The sequence below is a fragment of the Heterodontus francisci genome, chromosome 5 (genome assembly GCF_036365525.1).
Source record: "Heterodontus francisci isolate sHetFra1 chromosome 5, sHetFra1.hap1, whole genome shotgun sequence".
In the NCBI taxonomy this organism is placed as follows: domain Eukaryota; kingdom Metazoa; phylum Chordata; class Chondrichthyes; order Heterodontiformes; family Heterodontidae; genus Heterodontus; species Heterodontus francisci.
In genome coordinates this window covers 34,236,608-34,255,032 of record NC_090375.1, presented here as the reverse complement: position 1 = coordinate 34,255,032, position 18,425 = coordinate 34,236,608, and the positions used below count along the sequence as shown (strand labels likewise).

At 41.4% G+C, this 18,425-nt stretch overlaps 1 protein-coding gene across 8 annotated transcripts in view; it reads left to right on the top strand.

The window, feature by feature from the left end:
- Positions 1 to 16,531, top strand: part of LOC137369807 (solute carrier family 45 member 4-like) — a 120,898-nt gene extending 104,367 nt beyond the window's left edge. For 7 of the 8 annotated variants that reach the window (XM_068031324.1, XM_068031323.1, XM_068031329.1 and 4 more), the window contains 3 exons: positions 1,642 to 1,741; positions 11,107 to 11,318; positions 12,487 to 16,531. In XM_068031324.1, coding sequence (XP_067887425.1) covers positions 1,642 to 1,741; positions 11,107 to 11,318; positions 12,487 to 12,846 — 672 coding nt within the window. In that variant the 3' untranslated portion in view covers positions 12,847 to 16,531. The remainder of the gene's footprint in view (positions 1 to 1,641; positions 1,742 to 11,106; positions 11,319 to 12,486) is intronic. The other variant, XM_068031331.1, reaches the window with a different exon arrangement.
- The last annotated feature ends 1,894 nt before the right edge of the window (positions 16,532 to 18,425 follow it).

Genomic DNA, 18,425 nt, shown 5'->3' with positions numbered 1-18,425 from the left:
CCGCTGGTCTCACTCAGTCTCCTTTCCCGCTATCGCTGCTCTTTTTAAACACGTTTCTCTGATCTTGTATCTCTTGTGTCAATTACTTAATTCGCTTTTCTTAAAGGCACCATGTTTTAATTTAATCAGAGCTGTTAATTGAAATGGTGAAGATTAAAGAAAGGACTGCTTAATTTTTCAGTTTGATTTGAACCTAAAATATTATTTGTAAATATGGACTGGAACATTTTAGTGCTGTATCCGGATGATTAAAAGTTCTTCTGACCACAATTCAGAATCGGTAAAAATTCACATTGGATTATTATTCTATCCTCACTCGATTTTTGTTTTTGTAACCAGTGACTAATACTTCAGCTTCTGTTATCCTCAATTTTGTGGCATAAGGAAAGCCAGAGTATGAAGCAGTCATGATTTAAGAAAACAGGATGAAATGCAAATGTGTGACTTGACCTTTTACTTCTAACAATATCCAAGCTCTTAAAACATCAACTAAATAAACTGTAAAACAATTAATGGATAAACTTTGCGCTCAGTCGCATTTAGATGTACACAATCTTTCATTCTATCTCAAAGCATCCTTGATCTGTTTTCTTCCAAAAAGGAAAAAATGCTTAAAAAAAAAAATTCAGATTTTCACGTCTTGCTGTGTAGAGCATGTTGGATATTTCTGTATTCTTTAACAGGAGGGAGCAAACTTTCATCTGAAATGGTTCACTGGGATACATCTGATGGTTTTAATTTGTGTTCTTTCTCTTCAGCCTTTTTGCTTTCCCCACCCCACCACCCAAAGTGCAACTTTGCTGCTTAATCTGTTCAGTAATCATCTGTGATAATCTTGTTGGCCACCTTTTGGATATTACTATGACTTGGCAGCTTGGAGAGATGTTAGTGAGCATTGCAGATTGACTTGTACTCTTATTTTTCTGCTTTGAATAAGTGACTCGCTAACATGCAATACATTTTCAGAAGATTCTAGCTGAAAACTTGGATAAGAACTGCAAGGGAAATTGGTGTTTTCAACCTTTTTTTTTTAAAGCAGTCCGTTTCTTGACCATGGTGTGTCCAATTTTTTGCAACCATTTCTCAAACTACCAGCCTGCAATCAACTAATTTGCTAATTTTTTGGGGGAGGGGGGGAAATAATGGGTTATTTCTGCTATGCACAAGCATTCACAACTGACCAAAGAGCCTCAACAGAAATGGATATTTATAAGAACTGAGTTTCAAAAAAAATCTCAACTAACTTAAAAACTGGATAGTGTCAATGTGTCTCCATTTCCAAAATAAAACATTATGGATGAACAAAATGCAGAGCAAGAAGTTTGAGTTTTTATAATCAGAAAATAATAAATTTCTTCATGTATCAGTTTCAGCCATACTCAAAATCCTGGTCCCAACAGATGAAAAATCAAACTTGCTCACAGCAGAATCTTCTGAAGATTCCACACTGTTCAACTCTTGATAAGTTGATCTGTTTATGGCCCTAGCTTTCATTCTTTTTCTCCTTTCTCTCTATCCTCCCAACATGAAACAGGAATTATACAGAATTTTTAATAACAAATATAGCAGTTATTGAACTACAAATGGCAGTATTTGTCACTAGTGTTGGCCTAATCAAAGTTCTTCAAAATTTTTCTCTAGGGTCCTTCCAATTCTACTGAGCTCTGGAACTATAACACTGGTGTACAGATGGGATGCTGGGGACTTGTTATTTATGCTGTTACTGCTGCCATCTGTTCAGGTTAGTGTTGAGTCTAACTGTGCCAGAACCAGGCTGCAGTTTACCATAAAATCCAGTTCTTGTATTAAAACCAAGGTCTTCTTGCACTCTTGCCATAATCAGTTGCACAATTATGGCTAGGTATTGTGTTCAAAGCGGATTTTCTACTTCATGTACTTAGACTGCTGTCAACTTGGGAAAAATATGTTTGAACTGTAGGTGAAAAGCCACAAGGCAACAATGTGCAAGTCACGAATGGAGATTAGTTATTGCACCCTTTAGTACTGACACAATTTATAATCAAATGTTTTCATAACTGCAAAGTAGACTGTCCCTTTGTCTGTAATACTGCATTGGGAGCCATAAAAAATGTGTCTTTTGTTAAAGAGGATGTTTTAATGTGGCAATGATCAAGGAGGTATTGATTTTTGCGCAGCATGAACCAATTTGGCACAAGTAGCAGCCAAGTACTAAAACCTGTATAAATGCAATGCTCTAATTCATTAGCATTAGTGTGTGTTTTTCATAGTTTCTGAATTCAGTTAGCCTGATTCTCTTGACTTTATTCTGCATCAGAACCACTACTGTAATGAAGACTAAATGAAATTCTAGATTATTGGGATGGAGTTGTGCAATGTTTTGAAGAGAGCCAGGACATCTCTTGTCTAATCATACCTTATTTGATTCATCAAAAATGTCTGTCAGTGAGGAACTTCCTAATTGAATAAGATGTTTTGGAGAGATTATATTGCACAAAGAATCTTGTGTTACGGGTAATATGTTTTTATGCAGGTGTTGCTTTCTAAAAATGTACAAATTTACTCCAGTGATTATTACTTCTGAAAAGCTAAAAGTCAGTTATAATGGCAATTAAATGTTAAAATGTTCAGTTTTTTTTTCAGTGTTCAATCAGTAAGTTGTACAGATAGTAATAGCTAAAGGGCAAAATCCAACATTTAGTGTTGGAATGTGGATGTGCCCCTGCATTTTTGGCTAGTTTTCTCATGTCATATGCATTCCGTTTGCTGAATATGTATCTGCAGAGTAGCAAGCTACATGTGCAAAGTAGGCAGATTTAGGCAATTTCTCCCTTTCCTCACCCTGTTGTGTTTGGCTGGGCTGTACAAGTCGGAAGAGAACACTTTACGTGAGATCCAGTATTAGTCATAGCCATTGAGTTATACAGCACAGAAACAGGCCCTTCGGCCCATTGTGTCTGTGCTGGCCATCGAGCACCTATCTATTCTAATCCCATTTTCCAGCACCTGGCCCGTAGCCTTGTATGCTACGGCGGTTCAAGTGCACATCTAAATACTTAAATGTTGAGGGTTCCTGCCTCTAACACTCTTTCAGGTAGTGTGTTCAAGATTCCAACCACCCTCTGGGTGAAAAAGTTTTTCCTCAAATCCCTTCTAAACCTCCTGCCCCTTACCCTAAATCTATGCCCCCTGGTTATTGATCCCTCTGCTATCCTATCAATGCCCCTCATAATTTGAGTACAGGAGCAGGGATGTCTTGCTGCAATTATGCAGGGCCTTGGTGAGGCCACACCTGGAATATTGTGTGCAGTTTTGGTCTCCTTATCTGAGGAAGGATGTTCTTGCTATAGAGGGAGTGCAGCAAAGGTTTACCAGACTGATTCCTGGGATGGAGGGACTGACCTATGAGGAGAGATTGAGTTGGTTAGGATTATATTTGCTGGAGTTCAGAAGAGTGAGGGGGGGGATCTCATAGAAACCTATAGAATTCTAACAGGACTTGACAGGGTAGATGCAGGAAGGATGTTCCCAGTGGTGGGGGAGTCCAGACCAGGAGTCATAGTCTAATGATATAGGGCAAACCATTCAGGACTGAGATGAGAAATTTCTTCACCCAGAGAGTGGTGAACCTGTGGAATTCGTCACCACAGAAAGCAGTTGAGGCCAAAACATTATATGTTTTCAAGAAGGAGTTAGATATAGCTCTTGGGTCTGAAGGGATCAAAGGGAATGGGGCAAAAGAGAGAACAGGCAACTAAGTTGGATGATCAGCCATGATCATAACGAATGGCAGAGCAGGCTCGAAGGGCCAAATGGCCTACTCTTGCTCCTATTTTCTATGTTTCTATGTAACATCCTGGTGAATCTCCTCTGCACCCTCTCCAGTGCAATCGCATCCTACCTATAGAGTAGTGATCAGACCTGTACACAGTACTCCAGTTGTGGCCTAACTAGTGTTTTATATAGCTCCACCATAACCTCCGTGCTCTTATATTCTATGCCTCGACTAATAAAGGCAAGTATCCCATGTGCCTTCCTAACCACCTTTATCTACCTGTGCTGCTGCCTTCAGTGATCTATGGACAAGTGCACCAAGGTCCCTCTGACCCTATGTACCTCCTAGAGTCCTACCATCCATTGTATATTCTCTTGCCTTGTTAGTCCTCCCAAAATGCATCACCTCATACTTCTCAGGATTAAATTCCATTTGCCACTGCTCTGCCCATCTTACCAGCCCATCTATATCGTCCTGTAATCTTCTCACTGTTTACAACACCACCAATTTTCATGTCATCTGCAAACTTACTGATCATACCTCCTATATTCACGTCTAAATCATTAATGTACACTACAAACAACAAGGGTCCCAGCACTGATCCCTGTGGTACACCACTGGTCACAGGCTTCCACTCGCAAAAACAACCATCGACCATCACCCTCTGCCTCCTGCCACTAAGCCAATTTTGGATCCATATTGCCAAATTTCCCTGGATCCCATGGGCTCTTACCTTTTTAACCAATCTCCCATGCGGGACCTTATCAAAAGCCTTACTGAAGTCCATGTAGACTACATCAACTGCTTTCCCCTCATCTACACATCTAGTCACCTCAAAATTCAATCAAGTTTGTTAGACGCGATCTTACCCTGACAAAGCCATGCTGACTATCCTTGATTAATCCCTGCATTTCAGGTGGAGATTAATCCTGTCCCTCAGAATTTTTTCCAATAGTGTCCCTACCACTGATGTTAGACTCACTGGCCTGTAATTACCTGGTTTATCCCTGCTACCCTTGAATAATGGTACCACATTCGCTGTCCTCCAGTCCTCTGGTACCTCTCCTGTGGCCAGAGAGGATTTGAAAATTTGTGTCCAGGTCCCTGCTATCTCCTCCCTTGCCTCACATAGAAACATAGAATAAAAGCCTGGGATACATCTCATCTGGGCCTGGGGATTTATCCACTTTTAAGCCCACTAAAACAGCTAATACTTCCTCTCTTCCAATGCTAATTTGTTCAAGTATATCACAATCCCCCTCCCTGATCTCTATCGTCCTTCTTCATAGTGAACATAGATGAAAAGTGATCATTTAAAACCTCGCCTATGTCCTCCGGCTCCACACACACACTGCCACTCTGGTCCCTGATGGGCCCCACTCTTTCCCTGGTTATCCTTTTGCTCTTGATATACTTATAAAACGCCTTGGGATTTTCCTTTATCTTGACCGCCAGTGTTTTTTTTATGTCCCCTCTTCGCTCTCCTAATTACTCTTAAGTACCCCCTCCCCTTACACTTTTATACTCCTCTAGAGCCTCTGCTGTTTTCATTGCTTTGAATCTGCCATAAGCCTCCCTTTTTTTTTCCTTATCCAATCCTCTTTATCCCTTGACATCCAGGTTTCCCTGGACTTGTTGGTCCTACCCTTCACCTTTTATGGGAACATGTTGGCCCTAAACTCTCTCTGTTTCCTTTTTGAATGACTCTCACTGGACTGACGTAGACTTTCCTACATCAGCTGCTCCCAGTCCACTTTGGCAAGATCCTGTTTTATCATATTGAAATCGGCCTTCCCCCAGTTCAGTACTTTTATTTCCGGTCCCTCTTTGTCCTTTTTCCATAACTACCTTTAAAATCTTGGAGTTGTGGTCACTGTCCCTGAAATGCTCCCCCACTGACACTTCGACCACTTGTCCAGCTTCATTCCCTAGGATTAGGTCCAGTACTGCCCCTTCTTTTGTAGGACTTTCTACGTGCTGGCTCAAAAAGCTCTCCTGTATGCATTTTAAAAATTCCGCCCCCTTTAAGTCTTTTGCACTAAGACTATCCCAATTGATATTGAGGAAGTTGAAATCCCCTACTATTATTACCCTATTATTTTTGCACCTCTAAGATTTGCCCACTTATCTACTCTTATCTCTCTCTGACTGTTTGGAGGCCTGTAGTACTTTCCCAGCCAAGTGATTGCCCCTTTTTTGTTAAGTTCTACCCATATGGCCTCATTTGAGGAACCGTCTAAGATATCATCCCTGCTTACTGCAGTAATTGCCTCCTTGATCAACAGTGCAGTGCCACCTCCTGCTTTATCCCCTCCCCTGTCACGCTTGACGATTCTATACCCTGGAATATTGTGCTGCCAATCCTGCCTTTCCCTCAACCATGTCTCTGTGATAGCAATAATACCATATTCCCATGTGTTAATCAATGCCCTCAGTTCATCTGCCTTACTAGTAAGACTCCTTGTGTTAAAATAGACGCAATCCAGCCTTGCATTATTCATTTGTGCCTTAACCGGTCTATATTTGCTCTGTCTTCCAGACTGACTCCGTTTCTCTTCTATATTTGACTCTGCATCACCCCGTACTGTACCTCCATTCTGTATCCCATCCCCCTGCCAAATTAGTTTCCACCCCTGCAACAGCACTAGCAAACCTCCCAGCAAGGATGTTGGTCCTGTTCTGATTCGGGTGCAACCCATCCAACTTGTACAGATCCCACCTTCGCCAGAAACTGATCCAATGATCCAGGAAACTAAAGCCTTCCCTCCTGCACCATCTGTTCAGCCATGCATTTATCTGTTCTATCCTCACATGGCTTGGCCATGTGAGCCGCATGGAAGATGGCAGGATCCCCAAAGACACATTGTACAGCGAGCTCGCCACTGGTATCAGACCCACCGGCCGTCCATGTCTCCGTTATAAAGACGTCTGCAAACGCGACATGAAATCGTGTGACATTGATCACAAGTCGTGGGAGTCAGTTGCCAGCATTCGCCAGAGCTGGCGGGCAGCCATAAAGACAGGGCTAAATTGTGGCGAGTCGAAGAGACTTAGTAGTTGGCAGGAAAAAAGACAGAGGCGCAAGGGGAGAGCCAACTGTGCAACAGCCCCAACAAACAAATTTCTCTGCAGCACCTGTGGAAGAGCCTGTCACTCCAGAATTGGCCTTTATAGCCACTCCAGGCGCTGCTTCACAAACCACTGACCACCTCCAGGCGCGTATCCATTGTCTCTCGAGATAAGGAGGCCCAAAAGAAAAAAGAAAAGAAAATCCTCCTAATCCTATACTCACTAGCACATGGCACCAGGGGTAATCCAGAGATTACAACATTTGAGGTCCTGCTTTTTAATCTGCTACCTAGCTCCCCAAATTCTTGTTGCAGGATCTCATCCCTCTTTCTACCTATGTCGTTGGTACCAATGTGTACCACGACCTCTAACTGTTCACTCTCCCCCTTCAGAATGCCTTGCAGCCACTTTGTGACATCCTTGACCCTAGCACCAGGGAGGCAACATATCCTCCTGGAGTCACATTTGCGGCCACAGAAACCCCTTTCTGTGCCCCTTACAATAGAATCCCCTATCACTATAGCGCGCTCACTCCTTTTCCGCCCCTCCTGTGCAGCTGAGCCACCTGTGGTGCTACAGACTTGGCTCTTGTTGCATTCCCGAGAAGCTATCTTCCCCAACAGTATTCAAAGCAGAATATCTGTTGGAGAGGGCAATGGACTCGGGACTCCTGCACTACCTGCCTAGTTGTTCTACTCTGCCTGGCGGTCACCCATTCCCTTTCTGACTGAGCAGTCTTTACCTGCGGTGTGACCCTGTACTTGCTATCCACGATCATTTCAGCCTCGCGGATGCTCCACAATGTCTCCAGCCACTGCTCCAGATCCAAAACGCGGATTTCAAGTAGCTGCAGCTGGAGACACTTCCTGCACACTTGTTCACCCTGGACACTGGAAGTGTCCCTGACTTCCCACATTGCACAAGAGGAGCATTCCACATGCCGAGCTGCCCTGCCATGACTTGCCCTTAATTTACATTGTCAGAATGTTAGACTAATAGAAGCCACATTATTATATGGTGGGAAAATAGTGATTTAATTATTTTCAGATGTTGGTAGCTCTGATTTAAAATCCATTCATTCCACTTAATTTTACAAAAATTACGACTTATCAGGGGTAAGCAATGGGTCCCTGTTGGGGACTCTTTCTGGGGTAGGTGGGACCTCTACAAACAGGATGGTCTTCACCTGAACCAGAGGGGTACCAATATCCTGGGGGGGAGATTTGCTAGTGATCTTCGGGGGGGGTTTAAACTAATTCAGCAGGGGAATGGGAACCTAAATTGTAGTTCCAGTGTACAGGATGTTGAGAGTAGTGAGGTCGGGGATAAGGTTACAAGGACGCAAGAGGGCACTGACAAGCAAGAACTTGGTTTAAAGTGTGTCTACTTCAACGCCAGGAGCAACTAGAATAAGGTGTGTGAGCTTGCAGCATGGGTTGGTACCTGGGATCTCGATGTTGTGGCCATTTCGGAGACATGGGTGAGCAGGGGCAGGAATGGATGTTGCAGGTTCCGGGATTTAGATATTTCAGTAAGAACAGAGAAGATGGTAAAAGGGGCGGGGGGGTGTGGCATTGTTAATCAAGGAGAGTATTACAGCGACAGAAAGGACGTTTGAGGACTCGTCTACTGAGGTAGTATGGGCCGAGGTTAGAAACAGGAGAGGAGAGGTCACCCTGTTGGGTGTCTTCTATAGACCTCCGAATAGTTCCAGAGATGTAGAGGAAAGGATAGCGAAGATGATTCTCGACAGGAGCGAGAGTAACAGGGTAGTTGTTATGGGGGACTTTAACTTTCCAAATATTGACTGGAAATACTATAATTCGAGTACCTTAGATGGGTCAGTTTTTGTCCAGTGTGTGCAGGAGGGTTTTCTGACACAGTATGTAGACAGGCCAACCAGGGGCGATGCCTCATTGGATTTGGTACTGGGTAATGAACCCGGCCAGGTGTTAGATTTAGTTGTAGGTGAGCACTTTGGTGATAGTGATCACAATTCGGTTAGGTTTACCTTAGCGATGGGCAGGGACAGGTTTATACCGCAGGGCAAGAATTATAGCTGGGGGAAAAGAAATTATGATGCGATTAGGCAAGATTTAGGATGCGTAGGATGGGGAAGGAAACTGCAGGGGATGGGCACAATCGAAATGTGGAGCTTATTCAAGGAGCAGCTACTGCGTGTCCTTTTGATAAGTATGTACCTGTCAGGCAGGGAGGAAGTTGTCGAGCGAGGGAGCCGTGGTTTACTAAAGAAGTTGAAGTGCTTGTCAAGAGGAAGAAGAAGGCTTATGTTAGGATGAGACGTGAAGGCTCAGTTAGGGCGCTTGAGAGTTACAAGCTAGCCAGGAAGGATCTAAAGGGAGAGCTAAGAAGAGCAAGGAGAGGACGTGAGAAGTCATTGGCGGATAGGATCAAGGAAAACCCTAAGGCTTTCTATAGGTATATCAGGAATAAAAGAATGACTAGAGTTAGATTAGGGCCAATCAAGGATAGTAGTGGGAAGTTGTGTGTGGAATCAGAGGAGATAGGGGAAGTGTTAAATGAATATTTTTCATCAGTATTTACAGTAGAGAAAGAAAATGTTGTCGAGGAGAATACTGAGATTCAGGCTACTAGGCTAGATGAGATTGAGGTTCACAAGGAGGAGGTGTTATCAATTTTGGAAGGAGTGAAAATAGATAAGTCCCCTGGGCCAGATGGGATTTATCCTAGGATTCTCTGGGAAGCCAGGGAGGAGATTGCAGAGTCTTTGTCCTTGATTTTTATGTCGTCATTGTCGACAGGAATAGTGCCGGAAGACTGGAGGATAGCAAATGTTGTCCCCTTAGAAGGCTCAAGAAGGGGAGTAGAGACAGCCCTGGTAATTATAGACCTGTGAGCCTTACTTCAGTTGTGGGTAAAATGTTGGAAAAGGTTATAAGAGACAGGATTTATAATCATCTTGAAAAGAATAAGTTCATTAGCGATAGTCAGCACGGTTTTGTGAAGGGTAGGTCGTGCCTCACAAACCTTATTGAGTTTTTCGCGAAGGTGACCAAACAGGTGGATGAGGGTAAAGCAGTGGATGTGGTGTATATGGATTTCAGTAAGGCGTTTGATAAGGTTCCCCACGGTAGGCTATTGCAGAAAATATAGAAGTATGGGGTTGAAGGTGATTTAGAGCTTTGGATCAGAAATTGTCGTCTTTCAGCTAGCCAGAGGGTGGTGGTTGATGGCAAATGTTCATCCTGGAGTTTAGTTACTAGTGGTGTACCGCAAGGATCTGTTTTGGGGCCACTGCTGTTTGTCATTTTTATAAATTACCTGGATGAGGGTGTAGAAGGGTGGGTTAGTAAATTTGCGGATGACACGAAGGTCGGTGGAATTGTGGATAGTGCCGAAGGATGTTGTAGGGTACAGAGGGACATAGATAGGCTGCAGAGCTGGGCTGAGATGGCAAATGGAGTTTAATGCAGAAAAGTGTGAGGTGATTCACTTTGGAAGGAGTAACAGCAATGCAGAGTACTGGGCTAATGGGAAGATTCTTGGTAGTGTAGATGAGCAGAGAGATCTTGGTGTCCAGGTACATAAATCCCTGAAAGTTGCTACCCAGGTTAATAGGGCTGTTAAGAAGGCATATGGTGTGTTAGCTTTTATTAGTAGGGGGATCCGAGTTTCGGAGCCACGATGTCATGCTGCAGCTGTACAAAACTCTGGTGAGACCGCACCTGGAGTATTGCGTGCAGTTCTGGTCACCGCATTATAGGAAGGATGTGGAAGCTTTGGAAAGGGTGCAGAGGAGATTTACTAGGATGTTGCTTGGTATGGAGGGAAGGTCTTACGAGGAAAGGCTGAGGGACTTGAGGTTGTTTTCGTTGGAGAGAAGGAGGAGGAGAGGTGACTTAATAGAGACATATAAGATAATCAGAGGGTTAGATAGGGTGGATAGTGAGAGTCTTTTTCCTCGGATGGTGATGGCAAACACGAGGGGACATAGCTTTAAGTTGAGGGGTGATAGATATAGGAAAGATGTCAGAGGTAGTTTCTTTACTCAGAGTAGTAGGGGTGTGGAACGCCCTGCCTGCAACAGTAGTAGACTCGCCAACTTTAAGGGCATTTAAGTGGTCATTGGATAGACATATGGATGAAAATGGAATCGTGTAGGTCAGATGGTTTCACAGGTCGGCGCAACATCGAGGGCCAAAGGGCCTGTACTGCGCTGTAATGTTCTTTAAAAAAAAAAGTATCTCATTAAATCACTGATTTGTTTTCGTAAATTACAATTCTGTTTCTTTTCCTGGCAGCTATTCTGCAAAAATACCTGGACAACTACGATTTGAGCATTAAAGTTATCTACATATTGGGAACACTGGGGTTTTCAATTGGTACTGCAGTGATGGCTATTTTTCCAAATGTTTATGTGGCAATGATAATGATCAGTACAATGGGAATAGTGTCTATGAGTATCTCATACTGTCCATATGCCCTTCTTGGACAATACCATGAAATGAAAACGGTAAGCAGCACGTTTGAAGTTTCATTTTGCTACTACAGTTTTAAAATTGCAATGCTGGTAGAAGAAATTATTCCTAAAATGATGTTCAATGACATTACCATTGCTGAATCCCCCACTATCAACATCCTGGGGGGTTACCATTGACCAGAAACTGAACAGGATCAGCCACATAAATACAGTGGCTACAAGAGCAGGTCAGCAGCTGGCAATTCTATGGCTAGTAACTCACCACCTGACTCCCCAGAGCCTGCCCACAAGGCACAAGTCAGGAGTGTGATGGAATACTCTCCACTTGCCTAAATGGTGCAGCTCCAACAACACTCAGGAAGCTCGACACCAGTCAGGACAAAGCATGGCACCTCATCCATCACCTTCAACATTCACTCCCTTCACTGCCGATGCAGGGAGCAGGTTGTACCATATACAAGATGCACTGCAGCAACTCACTGAGGCTCCTTTGACAGCACCTTCCAACCCTGCGACCTCTACCACCTAGAAGGACAATGGCAGTAGATACATGGGAACACCACCACCTGCAAGTTCCCCTCCAAACTGTCCCTCCCCACTATCCTGACTTTGGAACTATACCACTATTCCCTCACTGTTGCTGAGTCAAAATCCTGGAACTCCCTTCTTAACAGTACTGTGGGTGTACCTACATCCCAAGGACTGCAGCAGTTCAAAAAGGCGGTTCAAGGTAATAAATGCTGACCTAGCCAGTGATGCCCACATCCCGTGAACGAATAATAAAAAAAATCACTTTTGAGAACAGATGATCCCCTACTCTAACAGTCAGTTAAACATTCCAGATGTTATGCTGTAATAGAGCACACTTCTCCCATTTGGGTGAACCGAATGGCATATATTAGGATTGAACTTTTGAACCTGTGATTTAAATGAGCCATGAAAGGCAGACCAAACTGTTTTGAAATAGCACATTTTAAAATGCCCAATATCCCACTCATCTAAATTTCTGTGTGCTTTAGAGAAAGGCAGTCTTGTTTCTTGTAAAGCATAGTTAGTGGGTCTGAGTGCAATTCAATATTTTAATGTTTCACTTTGTTCCTAATTTTTAATTCTATTTAATTTTATAAGTGCAAATTGTATGTTTATAGAAGGATAAATCTTCATTATCTAGACTAGTCAAACTTTCTATTTTGTTTTGCAGTATAGAAATCACAGTCCTGGAAACTCCAAGAGGGGCTTTGGGATAGACTGCGCAATCCTATCCTGCCAAGTTTATATTTCCCAGATACTGGTAGCATCAGCATTGGGCAGTGTGGTGGAAGCAGTTGGTTCAGTTCGAGTCATCCCTATTGTGGCATCCATTGGTTCATTTCTTGGCTTTTTGTCTGCCTTATTTCTTGTGATATATCCTGAGAATCAGGAGGACCCAGGGGAGGAAGCGAATAGAGAGACTCTTATGTCATCTTCAGAAAGCAGTCGGAAAAATATGGAGAAGCCAGTTGTTTTGAAGCTGACTCGTAAAGGCGCCATCTCTGAAGTGGAGATCGAATCGGCTGTTTGAACTGACACATTAGCATAACATTCCAGAAATTGCATGATTGAAAATACGCAGCAATTTTCCTGTCCTCCATCTTTTTTTTTCTGCCTTGCAAAAAATAACCACATTAAGTTCTGGTAAAAGTCTGCCCCAGCAATCTGATAAGTGTACTGTGACACAAAAGTTTCATAAGCAACATTTAAAATTTTTTATCCATGAACAGATTTAACATTATGCTGCTTTTATGTACCAAAGGCAACAGTGATAGATTTTTGGTCCATTCAACAAAAAAAAAGGTTTTGATCTATTGCGTAACCATAGCATTTTGTAGCTAGTTTTTTTTTAAAAATCTGTTTTCCAGCAACAATCGTTTTACTTAAAAGCTGCTTTTAAAAGTCCATTTATACTGCTGGCACTCCTGATTTGAAACATTTAAAAATTCTGGCCTAGCTTAATGGAATTAGAATGTTAAAATGGTGATTTTTGAGCAGAAAGTTACCATTGAACATTTCCACAGGGGAGAAATCAATCATTAATACTCTATTTTCCTGGGCAACTTGCATTTTATAGGATGAGCAAAGAGGTTCATGGCCTATCTGGATGAAGATAGCATATGTTGGGAAAAAATATTTGCATAATGCAGTTTAAAAAAAATTTAAGAAATGAGCAGCCAAATTTTCTCATGTCAGATGACCTGACTTAGAACTGGCTTTACCTGTTAATTATTGGGGTAAGCTGTATACAAGAAGCACATTCGATAAAATGGATGATGTCCTTGGACAATATAGAATTTAGTGTAATAAGCCATGATTAAATATGAGAACTGTCTTGTGTTCTTATATACTAGAATATTGGTCTCCTGTAATTTGAATCTATCCTATCAAGTACCTTATTTATTTTAGAGGGAAACTGTCCAGGTTTTCCACTGTTCGAGATTTTGAAAGTGCAAATTTACATTTTAATACCAACTTTGCTGTGTGTTCATTTTTCTTCTCTTCACCTAAAGTGAAGAACAAGCATCTGATGTGAATGCTACAAATTAAAACAGTAGATTACGTCAGCAAAGATTAAACACGGAACTTGCCCTGAAAATACAATTGGCTTACAAATTCTGAAAAGATCCTTACTGATTTGTGCAAAGATCTGCTATCTTCATTCTGAGCTTCCTATACTCTGCTTTTGCTATGTTGATGGCTGAGTTATGTATGTTCTAATTATATATTTTTGCTCTTGGTCATCCAAGACTTTTTCAAGGCTGCTTTTATGACGAGGAGGTACATTTCTACAGGATGGGTCTGGTCCTGTTTTCCCTCCACAGGAAAGAACATTTATCTTTCAGACTGTCAAAACTACTTTACTTCTCCCAAGTTTGTGCTTGAATGTTGTTTGAGACTGCAATTCAGACTTTGAGTCATTTCTAGTTGGCAGTCCCAACACTATATTCTGGAAGTAATAGGTTAGCAAATCATCTACCAAGGAGGGAATTTTTTTAATGCCTGAAAAGACACCTATAAGAAAACCGATTGGAGCAACCCAATTAGGGTGAAAGTTCAAGAAACATGATGATGCCAGTCTTTTGAAAATTGAGCTGGGGCCAAAGAAGCCAGAAACTATAAATATAATATGGCCTGTTTTTTATAGATAGAGGTGGGTTGAAGTTTGCCTGTTACTATCCGGAAAGGACAGCGAAATGCAGCATACAATAGTGATATTTCTGGTGCACAGAAGCTCTTCTCAATGCTGGAATGAAAGCCTTGCTATTTCCCAAATTAGTCTGGGCCATACTCAGCTCGGTTTTAGGTTGAAAAACGAAATTCAGAACGATCATCACACTGAGGAGGAAGAAGAAACTGGGACTAACCACTGAGTTTATTTTTTTTTGTTGCGTGCCGACGAATCAAAAATTGTTGCAATAATTTATCTACCTATCTTTGCTGTAAAATACATTTCTGAATGCATGCAGAAACTGTGCTGTGTCATCTCCAGGAAAATAATAATGGCATTGTATGTAAAATCTATTCTGAACTCCATCAGTAAATCCATTATTAGTACTTGAAGTGTGGATGCAGTGCAAGAACGTGTGTGTTTGGAAGAAAAGCACCATCTAGCCAAAGCAAATAGACATCAACAAATGGCAAAGGAAGGGACTTTGGAGGAATTCTATAGTTCAACATTTTGGCTCCTGACCATCAAGATGTTGACTACTAAAGTAAAACTCTATGAATGTAGTATGCTTGGTTCTTTGAATGCAATGGCAATCCAACAGAAAAATTGCGCACAATTGTACATCAAGAAAGACTTTTAAACATTTTTTTCAAGGTCCTATTTATGTTGCAATTATATTGTGAATTATTTTTTGTATTTTAAAGTACTACTGATCTTAGCAGACCTGTTCCAACAAAATGTCAACTTGTGTTGGGTAAAATTTATATTTAAGCTTGTATGATGAGGTAATTATCCTTAAGAATTTTTAAAGTTTCAAATTTCCTTTTTATATTTGTATGGGAAAAATTAAAATGTAATGGTCTTTGATTTTCTGAGCTTGTCAGAGTGTTAAATCTGTTGCTAACCCATGCTGAGCAAAAACAGAACTACTAACTGTTCAAACAAAATACTGTAATAGACTTTGAGGATGAAGATAATGGGAATGTGCAGTATATTGTGAATACTCAATGCAATTTGTAGTTAACGTCTGTTCTGTCAATGGAGGAGGGGGGGTTGGGGTTGCGGGGGAAACTGTTCAAATACAAGTTTAAATTTATTTATATTGACAATGACCAGGATCTTAATTTGTTGTAATGGTATGACCTGTTTATTTAATGCAAATAATTGTGCTCGGTCACACCACCTGTAAGATGTGCTCAGCTGACCATGATCAATGTATAATTTTTATGTGAATAGGTCGCAAATATGATTGTGATGTTTTCTCTATTCTGCACATTCAGATCTACAGCTAAAGCAATTTGTACTTGTAGCATGGTTTGTTTTTTTTTTTAAATCCTCAATTGTGGAGAATGGCCTGGTTGCTTGCCTGTTTTTGTTCACATGTAGCAAAGATCTTGCATTTGACCCATCAACACCATTTAATGGAAATATGCCAAAATGACAGTGATTGCTCCAAACTTGCACAGCATGTACATGGTGTTTCTTTTCTGTATATTTAAGGATTACCAACATTGTCTATATTAATAGATCCATGGTTTTAGGAGGCTAGTGTCACCTTGTAATTATTGAAATGCACTAAGACGGAATGGCGGAGAAAATACATCAAATGCCTCCAATTTGTACAAATCGCTATACAAAGGCATCTCCTTTTTAAATATGGTTCCATAGTGAACTGGCCAAAAGACGACTGCTTTTTTTAATCAACTTATTAAGTTGGGGCACTAGTAGCTCTTGCTGAGTGGAAATATTAAATGTGTTAAACACATGCTTTAGTTTTTAAAGGGATGAAAGCAAAGAATGTTTAAGATAGAATGATATGGCTGACTTAATGGCATAGACTTTATTTCTATATTTTCAAGCTTTTTTGTTGGAGGGATTTAAAATGAGTCATTGCATGAAACAGTGACTTTGTTCAGCACTTTCCATTTTAACTGTGTACTCAGTTGATTTTAAAAGAAAATTCGAAAAGATTCTATTCTTCCATATACAATGTGTTTCAATATATTCTCTTTCATGCAGAATAAAAAAAATTCAGTGAAACTTAGTTTTGCCTGTTTGCAGTTACTTTCACTACAGCCTACCTCCTTCTGTTAGGTGGTTCATTGACCAATGCAGATTACCCCTAGAATCAAGAATTGCCAAACTGTTAATTATTACTTGATAAATTTGCTGTAGCTGCATCATAAGCGTCAGCTGCATTGCACAATGACGATGGAAATGTACTGGCAGTTGAACCAAATTGCCCCCATCAACTTTAGAGTTTGTATAAGATAGTCTGGAATGTTATGCAGGCTATCAAAGTTCAGATCATAGTTAGTTATTGGCTGGTTCCATTTGGTTTAAGTTTTCTGAGCACCTTAACCATAATCATATTTCTTATTTAATTTCCCTTTAAATCTCTCTGTGCAATAGTTAATGATTCTTCATCTTGCTGTTCACTGGCTGAAGTTTTGTTCTGTATTCAATTCATGAATCATTTTTTTCTTCCCTGCCCCCATTTTTTACTCATTATCTTGCTCTTCCCGTTATCTCACTTCATCGGCTTCATTTTGTATCTTGTCGCTGAAGCAATGATCAAATCGCCAGATTTTTGAGCTACTGTTGCCTTTTTGGGTTTTCATCATATCTCACATCCAACTCAACAGTGTATACTTCTTAACTCTACCCTTGTTCCTCCTTACCTAGTCACTGCACTTGAAAATAATTCACTGTGCGTAAAGTGCTTTTGAGATGTTTGATCAATGTGTAAGGTAATTTATTTTACATATAATTTTCATCTGCTTTCCTTTAGATTCCCCTTTTCTCTCAAATTAGCATTCTCCCAGTGCTAGGGAGAGAAATATCAAATCCATTCTCTGATGTACAGTCTCTTTGTATCTCTTGAGCCTCAATGACACTTACTGCTTTTTTTGTTTATTCATGGATGTGGGTGTTGCTGGCTAGGCCAGCATTTATTGCCCATCCCTAATTGCCCTTGAGAAGGTGGGATGGTGAGCTACCTTCTTGAACCACTGCAGTCCATGTTCTAGCAGATCAATTGGCCTGGTGAGGAGGTGTCTACTGCCTGTGCAGGCAGTTAAGTAGTACAGACGACTAGGTACTGACACAAGCAGCAACGCTGGATCCTAAAACTCAGGAAGCAGTTTGACTCTAGCAAAGGAGAACTTTGCACAATGCAGATCCATCACAATTAGCCACAGATACCATGCAGCTTCCAAGTTGCCAAGACAAACTTTTACATGTGCTACTCATTCAACTGGGGAGGAGGCAGTGGGGCTAGTCATACAACACATCCACAACTGGCAAAGCGAAGTTCATTCACCATAAGCAGCAAACAAAACTACAGATGTGCTGTCGAGCAAAACAATGGATGGAGACTATAAAGTATGTGAGATGCAGTTTGCATCTTGCAAAATTTCCCATGCAAACATGTGGGATCTGGAATACACTACCTGAGTGTGATGGAGGCAGATTCAATTGTGGTTTTCGAAGGGAATTGGATAAGCACCAGAAGATAGAAAATTTGCAGGAAGGAGTAGGGGAGTGGGACCAGCAGAGTTGCTCTTGCAGAGAGCTGGCATAGACACAATGAGTTAAATGGCTTCCTCTTGGCTGTAACCATTCTATGATTGTAGGAACATAGGAAATAGGAACAAGAGTAGGCTATTCGGCCCATTAAGCCTGCTGTGCCATCCAGACAGATCATGGCTGATCATCTACCTCCTATGCCATTTTTCCCCACTATCCTATCGCCCATTCACTTCGTCTTTCCAAGTCTCCTTGAAGCCTCTTTCCATCCTCCTCACAACTTGCATGCCTATCTAGTTTTGTGTCATCAGCAAATTTGGAAATATTACATTTGGTTTGCACATCCAAATCATTTATATAGGTTGTGAACAGCTGTGGCCAAAGCACTGATCCTTGTGGTACCCTACTAG